We start from the raw sequence: 11,513 nt of genomic DNA on the forward strand, positions 1-11,513 counted from the left end.
GGTCAATCATTACTGTGTTTAGTTACGTTTAGACGCATGCTCTCAAAGTCTTTGATTTATTCACTGGTTTTGGGTCAGTACCGGAAATCTTTGGTTGAAGTTTGTTTTTGACGATAAAAGGATTGTAAAGGAAACTAGATTCTTTCCGGGCATTTGTTATTGTTCAGTAATACAAATAAGCTGGTAAACAACAAAGATAAAACCGAATTAAAATACATATTTAAATAAATAAATCATATCTAGCGTTGTGACATGTATAAATCTCTTTGAAATATCACAATAACTACATAAGTAATCATAAGGTACGAGCTATAAAATGATCAACTGCGTTTTCATGTCCCTGATTGTGGGATTTTATAAACTCATCACGATTGTACTGCTTTTACAGTCATTCATAGGATATAAATATTAAAAATACAACTGTTAAGAGATACTTTCATTCCACAATATTTCCGAATAATAAATGCTGTACAATAGGTCCTAGACGGCCATATCTTTATTTTATATGTCAATAGTGCGCGCAATCGTTGCCGAAACCTGAAAGAAGACTTTTGACAGCAAACTTACAAACCCTAAAACTGGAATTTAAAGATTTTTATATTATTTTACCATTATTACGTGAGGTTTATACCGCGTAAGTCATATAATAAATTAAAAATCCACAAATTTGGTAGCATATCCTTACCAGTAACGCAACCTAGCGATAATCGATTTAGTTAGACCCGTTTGCGAAATCAATTTAGTTAATTTAGTAATATAATAAGATATTATATTATAGGCGCCGGGAGCCAATTTTAACTGTATAAGACCATAATCTAGGTTTTTTGAAATCAATAGTAGAATTTTGTCCAGTTGATAGTCATTCATGCTACTTTTAGCAGATATCGCAATTAGAGAGTATTGAAAGAATCAAAAATTTTTCACAGATTATAGCTTTTTGCCATAATTTTGAAAGTTATCGTTGAACTAGAAAATTCTGCACTTTAATTACCTATATAAGCTTATTTGGCGCTGATTTGAAATTTATTTTTGTGGCTAACAGTTGGTTTAAGTAGGTGGAACTAAAAAATATACGGTTTGAGAACATATTTTCAACTGATAGTTTTGCACTTCCAGTCTGCTCCCAAATCAAACGTGGTTGATGATCGATTTATTTTTAGAGGAAAGTTCTGTACATATTTCAAAAAAATCCAGGTTTCGTGCTTACACAATGCAAATTGGCTCTCGCCTCCTCGACTACTAGGCCTGTACTGATTGCGAGTCGTCATTAGTTCTGAATAAATATAATTTTCTTATTTCACACAATTTTATAACTTTTTGGAATTCCTTGAATTATATACGCTCTAATGTGATATTGGACTAAAAGTTATAGTCAATAATAACTCAATTTAAGCTAGAAAATTCTGCAAGTACCGCAATTGGCTCATATTAGGTTTAGATTAAGTAATTAGAAATCCGTATGTATAAATGTTTAAAATAAATTTGCTTTAAAACAATAGTAGAACTTACTACTCACAGTTTATTTCATTAATAAGGATACTGAATCCAACGTGTTTAGTTCATCATCAGCCGTTACTTAAGAACTAGAGACGTCTAGCAAATGTTCATACAAAAGGCTAATATATTTTATTTTTAATTATCATTATTCATATATATATATATATATATATATATATATATATATATATAGTCAGTATGATGTTTTCAGTACAAGTACAACATTATGTCTGGTAAAGAGCAATATGTACTTATTTATTATTTATTAATTATCTGAGTTTTCTAAAGAGAAGGCAATGTATAGATATTCATTAATAGATGTAAGTACCAGATACATAATAATTTATCCTCTTATTTAACAATATTAAGTAATAGTTAATACCTCTATATAGCATTATTAACTCTTATTAAACAACATGATGTGTTATAGGAAGGTTTTGTGAGATTGGCAAATTCAAACAACAAATAACTCTCCAACAGCAGGTTATTGCTCCTTTGTCAGTAGCTTCTATTTCCGGTGTAGTGGATGTATGTTTCTGACAGTGCGATATCTTAGACAACCCTCCTTTGAATAAATCCAACCATCCTGGTTTGTTCAATCTAATCTAGTTGTAATACAACAAAATGTATACAACGTCGAGACGTTGGATTATTATATTTTAAATATTTACATTTTCATTGGAGAGAGTTTCCTCGAGAAACCTGCAGACAATTTACTCGATGAGACCACCAAGCACATTCTCTGATAACAAAATATTTTTAAATGAAAAAATTTTTTATTTTTTTTTAGTAGAGTAATTTTTCTGGTTTTAGAATATGCTTTATAATGTGTTATAAACATTGAAAAAAAGAGATTTCATAGATAGCAGTTTTACACTATTACAGTGTACAGAGTTTAATTTAAGACTTACTATACAAGTAAATAATATACCAGTAATAAGTCAAAATAAATATTGCTACAGAACATCCTATAAACTTAATGCTAAAATTTCTCGCAAACCTTACTACTATTACTATATACTACTATTATAGTAACTATATAAAAAATTTCGTATACAGTTTTAATTATTAATTAGCTTTCAGTCGTAACAACCGTAAAGTTTTTACGTAATTAGAGTTAAATCTAAATGCTAGAACACTACCCGAATTACATCATATTTTACAATTTTAATGTACAGACACTTACATTATCCCTCGGATTAATTAAATAAACTTTTAAAGAATATGCAATAACATTAAACTTAGTCATATTATCTTAAGTATTTCGCTATTTAATACAAAACTAATGAACGGTCCGAAAATACACAAAGGAAACAACTCTCTTTAGGATGTGGGTTTGATCTTTTATTACTTCTCGTAACATTAATAATGGATTCACAAACATTTCAATGTGAACTGAAATATTAATGTACACACACAGAGTTAGAGTATATGCATATCCCTAAAAAAAGTGTAACATTTTTTTAATCCACTATATTCCGCAGTGTTCATAATTCTCTTTTTTCTTTCGTTATTTAGCTTTTTAACACTGCATAAAAACAGATTAATAAAAATTAGGTTTGGAAAAAAATACTTTCCCAGTGGCGCAGTGTAGTGGGTACGGCGGTTATCGCAAGATAACCAGATCAAGCAACGCCGAGCGTGGCTGCTGCTTGGACAGGTGACCGCTGAGCGATCCTGTCCTTGCAAGCGGCCCGCCTGCCCGGCCATTGGTGGTGGTTCGGAAGTCACCTTTAAGCCGTTGGTCCCCAGGTTAAGTGTTAGAGAGGGCTTCTTAGCCCTAACTTCGCCTGGTAAAATAAGACATTCTTTACTTTACTTTACTTTTTACTTTTTTCTTTATTTATTGAGATTCCTGCCAAACACTTTCAAGTAACAGTTTTTGTACAATTTATAAAATTTTCAGAGTTTCAATAAAATGTACGTTCATCGAGGCGATGATACTCTAGTTTATTATACAATTATTCAATTGTAAATTATTACAGTTTATTAATCATTCTCAATATAACGTTCTAAAACCTAACACTCTAATGTGCATGACAGAAATAGATAATATGTAAAATCAATGAACATTATGAGAACGAAATGCAGACTAAAGTTCCTTAATTCGAGGGGAATATAAATGTTTTGATGAACAATTACCTTTGTCGCAAAGAATATATATCTCTCAAGTGGCAAATGTTCATTGCTTCTGGTAATAAAACAGTAAGTATACCTTTGATGTTGTTTTGGTTGCCTTTACATTGATGGATTGCATTAAAAACGTAGTACCATTGAAATAGCAATACACATTTTTCAAACAGCTAGAACTGTGTAAACTTATTAATTATCATAATGCTGTACCTCAGAACCAGACTAGCGCAACTCACATGTCACTAATTTTACAGGAGAGCACAAAACTTGTAAGAACATATGTTTCTTTACTGTAACAATTCTATGGCTTGGACTTTTTATGAATTATTATGTTTTTTATGTTTTTAGATTTGAATTATTCATGACTTTGGTTTAATAATTTTTTTTGAAATTTTTTAATAGCTTGGTAAGGGACTTACGCTGTTATGGTTCAAAATAAAAAACACATATATTTAAGATACGCTTTTATTTTTATAATACATCTAAATTAATAATACTTATTTATTAATGTGTTTACATAAGTAAGGTTAAGTCAAAAATTAAAACATGAAATTCATTGGTAGATGATAAATATTTTTTTAAAATAACTCAACTGACGTTGAATCTTCATCTGGAAAGTCTCTCCCGCATCCTCTCCATGGGGCAGGAGTTGAAAGTAAGCTTTATACTCATTAGGTACCCATTGTAAAATTGTCATGAGATCTCTGTATTTCTGTGAGCTGATTGGCTTTTTGCTCTGTCTTAGCTGAGGGAATGGTTGTAGGCATTGTAACTTCTTGATTTCTCAGAGATCGTCTGGTTAGGTCAACTTCTTTGAACGTGTCATTTTTAAAATTAGTTTTGTAAAAAAAAGAACACCCACTTTGTCAGATCTAAGTTGCAACCACACAGTTGCAGATATCAAAAAGGGTTCACCATCAGTGTTTTTTCTTTCTTGCGTACGAAAGCAGATTTTCTGCCTTTCACAATGGCCATGAAATCTAGAAAATCTTCTAAATTCATTCTCTTAACTTCAAAGGGGTCTTTCTTCTTACAGGAAGCAATAAAATTTGCCCAATCATTACATGTATATATTGTGTTGCCAGAAATATGTTTCTTGGCTCTTTCAATTATACTGTGTTGGCCATCTACTTTCCATATGTGTGTGACCTGGAAGCAAAAATTTGTGATTTATCTCTCTCAAGTTTGGACTAGTTTTCAATAACCATATATACATTAAAATCATGTTCATGTTACGGTTTTGTCCGCCTACAGTTGTCTGTTCCAGACGGTTAATTTCTCAATTCCGCTTTCAATAATATCTCTAACTTGCCCAAGCATAAAAACAAGAGGCCATTTCACACTTCCACCTCTACCCCCCTGTTACTTCATCCCATAGCATGCACCAGGTCTTATTGTTTGCAGGATCATGAATCGTTGTAATTTAGTGTCCAAAGTTTCCTTAGGTAAAAAGCTTTGTGAATTTGTAAGATTAGGTGTAGGGAGACATTTTTGAAGGTCAGCGCCATTACTACTTTGCTTTTGTGATCTTCTTTTCCATGAAGTTTGTCTTCCCTTTTCAAACGATATCTGGACGCTGCCTCATCTAAATGCTCTTGGTGTCTCCTGCTAATCTCTTCCAATTCTTCTGAATTTTGTTTATTCTTCAATCTACATTCAAATTCATCACACACATCGCATGTGTCATTGTCTGGTAACTTGAATGCCATGTTAAAGTCCTCATTAAACACATTTGCTAAACAACCACTTCTTTGCAGGATTAACTTTGTTTTCTCTACACTCTTCAACATACAGTCCATACATTTTGTTAATGTTGAGGTGATTGCCCAAATATTTCCTGCTTGTACGTTCTCTGCTGTAATGGCTTTGATACGCTGGATATTTTGAAATATGAGATTTAATTCCATCTATTATTTCATTCTTAATTTTTGTTCCAGGTACATGTTTACCTCTTTGGTCAGGCTCAACCATTCCTGTCTTGCTTGTTTTCTGTTGTGATATTCGCATAAACATCTCAGAGATAGCCAGAGTGTTTAGGAAAAAATGTTTTTGCAGACTATTTCTTCACAACTATTTATTTGAAAACTAAATTTATTACTTTGAGCCCGGTTTCCCTTTTGAGCCATCTTTCTTCCTGGACCTAGCGACAGGCTTGCTGCTTATACAGGAAACAACAAACTGACGTTTAGAATCCCAGTCTCTGTCTTCTCTCCAAAAATCTGAAAATATACCTTCTCTCTTATCTTTGGTAAAGCGCTGATAGCACTTGAGACGGCAAGTAGATTTGCAAGGAGATTTCAGAGATCTTGCTTTAATCTCTGCTCCCTTAGCACTAAGATAGTTTTTTTCCACTAACTCTTAGCTGTTTCCTCACACATTTTTTCCATTTGTTTTCATTCCTCACCCTCTTCTTTCCTTTTTTTACATTAGGATTGGTTTTGTTTGCTTCTTCCTCCGTGTCCGAATCAGTGTAAGGAACCAGTAGAATTTTGTCTTGAGCTATCTTTTGGCTCCTCCACACATAAGAAGTACTGTCACTTGAAACCTTTGAAGCAACTCTAGGAATACTCACTATAGACTCATCAGTAGATAGTTCTGACTCTGAGTTGAAACGAGGACAGTATGTGCTATCAATATCAGTGTCATCTACGTTAGATGACAAAACAGAAGTTCCTGGTGATGGGATATCTGCATTACCAGAGACAGCCAATTCTTGAAGACTATCCTCTTCTTCAGCAACTAGGCCTGAAAAATATGAAATTGTGAATTATCGGTTATAAATGTGGTATTATAAATTTAAAACTTGATTAACACAACCGCTGAAGATCATAATTAAAGTATATATAATTAGAAGTGTTTAAGCATCACATTTTTAGGTCCAGTATGAACTAATGTATGAAAGCCTTGGTAGAATCATTTGTAAATTAGTATGACAAAACATTTGTTTTATTGAAATTTTATTCACATTTTGTACAACATAAAAATTTGTCTCTACAAAAAGAAGGCCGAATGTCAAACTTGAGATTAAAATTGCAATATCAAGCATGGTAAAACTACATATTTTTAGCAGTTTGCAATCATCAAAGCAGCTTTAAAAATATGAATTAGTTGTATATGGCACCAAAAATTAAGATAAATATATACGTATGAATGTACTTGTAACACACTTAATCTGTAAGAACGAAAAACACTCACTTCATGGGTAAGCTTAAGTATACAAATAGCTATTATTTGTGTAGTATGACAAAAAAACAAGTCTACTATAATTTACAAAACTTTCCCATCATGGTGAATGGTTTTATATAGGGCTGCAATATAATAAATTGACCATCAGTCGATTAACAGTATATCGACTATTCATATAATCGTAGTATCGATATTCGTGATTATCTACCACAACCAAAATATCCTACCGGTAATTACATCATAGTTATTTCAATTCACAGTCTAATTCAGCTGTAATATCTAAAATAATAACAGATGACAATGTTATTAATTTTAAATATTTATAATTCGAATGTTTATGTACTCAATAGTTTCGATATTGACTATCGATATTACTGGTATTCGACGGGTGGTCGCTTATTATACTGCAGTCTTTTATAGTAGTGAGTTTAAAACATTCTTGATGAACACTTACCTTGCGATGAAAAGGAGATATCATATGACTGAAAATCCTGGTTGGTAATACCATCATTCCAAACAATATTTTCATCAGTAGCGAATTCTTTATTACTTTCTGATTCGACTTCCATTATATATTCATTTTCATTGTTGAGAAGAACAAACGGATCAACTGCCTGCAAAATATAAATTTATTGTATTTTACGACCTTCAGTGAAAAATTGGCTAATAGTATAATTATTGTTGTGGTATGCTTATAATTTTAATTTTGTACGGATAGGCTCAGCCACTTGAAAGTAACTCACAACCAGTATTGTAAACAGATTTATCAATCTATACCAATTTGATTACCAATAAGTGTTTTAACCCTATAAGTGGTAGGGATGAAGTTGCTGGAGAGTTTTTAACAAGTTTTGGGACCCAGAGGTTTAACAAAAGAATATAATACCAGTTTGTTAGAAAAAAATGAGGGCTAAGAGTTATAACAGTAAAAAAATTGGTTTGCAACACAAGTAATTGTATAAGTATATATTTTTTTTTTTTAACCCAGGCTTACCTGTAATGATGTCAATGAGGGTGCAGGATTTGTGTCCATCGAAGACAAGCTTAAGACGTTTGTTTCATTGTTTTCTTTAGTAGTTTGTTCTGTAATAATAGTAATTGCTGAGAATTATTTACATTGTCCTCCAAAGCTAATTGTAAAATAAGTTTCGCTCTGCTGCTCATGTTGATGAAACTATAAGTTTAGGTTAGGGCATCAATTCATGTAAATTTCACATTCGACCAATCAGCTGAGACATGCACAACTACTCTAGAAAATAAAACAGCTGTTTTTGTATCAACCATTCTAGCAACAATAAAGTTGAGCCAGAGTAGCGTAACTCCCCAGCTGGAGTTACGCTCTGTACTTTTTTAAATTTTTTGTGAGGACCATAACATATTAAGTGACCTTACGCTGTTCTGGTTCTTACATCCCTTTGGAATTAAGCTATTTCAAACACTCCTATTTCCTGCTAGTTTTTTTTAAGGAGTTACATTGTTATGGCTTTATAAAAGCAGAAAAAAATATATACAGAAATGCTCAAAACCAGAATATCGAAAAATTTGGAGTTACGCTAGTGTGGTTCTGACGTACAGAATGGTTTTTTATGATTTGATTTAAAAAATAAAATGTACAAGTTTCACTTTGTTAATAATATAATTAATAATATTATTGATATTCACCCCGCAATTATTTTCTTACATTTTCTTTTTTTTTTATCACAACCCATGTGTAAAGTAGCACTAGTTCTTGAGATGATATATTTTGGAAACATTCAAAGGGCTAACGGATAAGCAACATATATTCTCTCGATATTTATATAATATTTTTTCTTTAAATGATGAGTACTATAAACCACTATGTTTTAACGCCCTTTTATTATTCCCCCTTATATTATAACATAAGTTATTATCACATTCAAATTAGTTACTTATGACTAGTTTAGTTAGGGCGGTTACCTATAAACTCGAAATACACTGGGTTTTGGTTATAACGCCACATACAGGAGTCCTTGTGTCGGACGCGCATTCTCACCTCAACATTGGAACATAAATATAGCTAAGGTTACGGTTTTTTATGAAGTTTTTAAAACTTTTATAGCAGAAAAAATGTCTAATTTAATTTTAATATTATTTAAAATGTTGTGAATGTGAAATACTCGTATAGCTCACACTGGCGTGACTAATATAGAAAATCAGTACCACATTACTTAAATACGCGATTTGTGTTGCCGTTGCCGCCATAATCTAAGCAGTGTTGTTTCCGTCCATCACTCCGGGAGCAGGTGAATATGGAGCTAGAAGATGAATGTGCTCCAATATGAAAATATACGTGGATATCGGGAAAGGGTGTAGTATAGAGATTTAGTTATTGTCCAGTGCACCCGCTACCTTAAACGGCTTTCCTACTTGTCGGTTTAAAGGAAAGGGTCAACTGCTTTAGAAATACTAATAGTAATGTTCCAAGAAGCACCTAAACTTACACTTTTATAAATTCGTAGCTCAGAAAATATGATATCAATTATTTTATATATTCAAATTTTAGCTATTTTATATACTCAATATTTATTGTTTTGTTTTAATCTCAATGAATATAATAACATTAATGATTTTCTCTACATTTATCTTGTAAAATATTAAATGTATTTTATATTGTAACAAAACAATTCTTAGTCTCAAAATATGACAAGTTATTTAATTCTACTATATATTCTGATCAGTATTAAAACAATAAATACGTTTTCACAAAGTGATAATATCCTACCTGCTGTAATATCTTGCCTTTTCAGTGCAGGGATGTGCTGCATAATACTTTAAAATGACCCGATTACTGTGATACGATTAAGACATGAAACTAGATTGCAAAAAAATTAATTTGTTACGTAAAACTAAATTTATAACCGAACACAGAATTACAGAACATACAAAAAAGCCCTAATTACTTGAAATAAATGCAATAGATAGAAATCTCAATTAGCAGAGTGAATTGTATGTCACATTGCACTGCCATATTTGAATGAAAATGTTAGTTACATAATTTAATGCCCCTTTCTCAATACATGCAACTTTACTACTAAGTCTGCTATGGCTCAAACTACGTATCAAATACTTATACTGAACAAAATAAACTAAAATTTCACTACAATACAAAAGGTAGCAACAACATGCCCATATCTTGTACACATCTTTATATATTACGTTAAAACAATAGTGTTTTTTTAATTTTTAGACCAGTTGAACAACATAAATTTTTAAGGCTATCACAAATGTTACACTACATATGTATTAGACAATTAATTCGGTGTAATTGTCAACATAGTTTTATATGTCAAATATTTCTCGTTTTTGCAGTTCCTCTAAATACAATCTATAATGTTTAAAAAGCAATATATTGATACCTTCAGATTTATAACCCTGCATTAGAGTAATATGTACATTCCATATTTGAATATTGGTAAGTACACTGTAATCATCGTTATTTTCAATGAACTTACAATACATATTATAGTTATACAATGTGTTTATGTACATAACAGTTTGTATATTTTAAGAAAATATGAATCACAAGCACAGGTATTTAATGACTCTATTATTTTATTTTGTAGGAGAACGAATATAACATGTAAAACTGATGCTTGCCACTGGTGATCAGTTTTCACCAGTAACAAATGTTCAATCGCACGAATCGCAGGTCTACATTAATTGTACTCAGCAATGATAAATGTCTGTCTCTAACTTGCCTTTGTTGCAGCTTCAACTGATGAAAACGTTCCATATGTTTTTTCTGTCCTCCATTGTTGTCACAGAAATTATTGTTTTACAATTTAATTGGAAGGACTATTAATGAGAACTCGTTAAATAATGGGAGAGCTTATCTGATTGTTCGTGTTTAACCAAACCATATTTAGTTAAACAAAAATTACTTTCGTATATATTTAAAACATTAAATTTATATTTTTTACACGACATTCTCTCTCATCGTAAAATAGTAACTAGTATTGTAAACAAAATTATTTATTGAGTAATTATAAGACGAAACGTATAAGGTAAAATGTTGGAAATCCCAAATTACTAATGAAGTAATATACATGATGTGATTATTCGAAATAAGACGCGTATTTTAAATTAAAAACTGTTGTCGAAACCCTTTTTAGTCAAATTTTTATTTTATTGACATTAAAAGTTTTAGTTATAACATATGACCAATATTATTTATCACTAGGACTACACTATATATTCCTGTATAAGGTTGAGCGAACTCTTTAAATATTAGAATTAATTTCATGGTTTTCTTTGAAATGACCTATAAACTTTAATCTTTACGGAACACTAGTGCTACTCGTCAAGAACAATTTATCAAAAGATCAAAAAGAAATAATAGAAAAAGACTTATTTCTAACTCTCACACTCACAGATCATAAATAAAATGTACAGCACACACTTAATTTTAGTTATAACATGTTAACGAATAAAAAATACTTTTGGCTATTCATTGTGTGACTCTACCCCTAATAAGTATAACAGATTCATCTGCTAGTCAACAACGTGACTTCAGTCTCCTAACATCGTTTTCAACACCGTCCATCAACATTATTAGTAAAATAGACACAAATACCTGATCCCTTCAAAACTTTGTAAAATAGTGTTTAGACTTTGATTTCAGGATTCAAAATAGAATAACACGCTTGTCAGACGAAACACAATATGAGCAATAGAAC

The 11,513-nt window shown here is 31.3% G+C and overlaps 1 protein-coding gene across 1 annotated transcript; it reads right to left on the bottom strand.

Annotated features, from left to right (window-relative positions):
* Positions 1-5,962: 5,962 nt before the first annotated feature.
* On the bottom strand, positions 5,963-7,894 carry LOC124358390. The gene is made up of 3 exons (XM_046810690.1): positions 7,811-7,894; positions 7,271-7,430; positions 5,963-6,375 (listed from the first exon to the last, which is right to left on the bottom strand). Exons 1-3 carry the CDS (start codon positions 7,847-7,849, stop codon positions 5,963-5,965), a joined length of 612 nt encoding a protein of 203 aa, XP_046666646.1. The 5' UTR covers positions 7,850-7,894.
* Between the last annotated feature and the right edge of the window lie 3,619 nt (positions 7,895-11,513).

Source organism: Homalodisca vitripennis, chromosome 3, assembly GCF_021130785.1.
Source record: "Homalodisca vitripennis isolate AUS2020 chromosome 3, UT_GWSS_2.1, whole genome shotgun sequence".
Lineage (NCBI taxonomy): Eukaryota > Metazoa > Arthropoda > Insecta > Hemiptera > Cicadellidae > Homalodisca > Homalodisca vitripennis.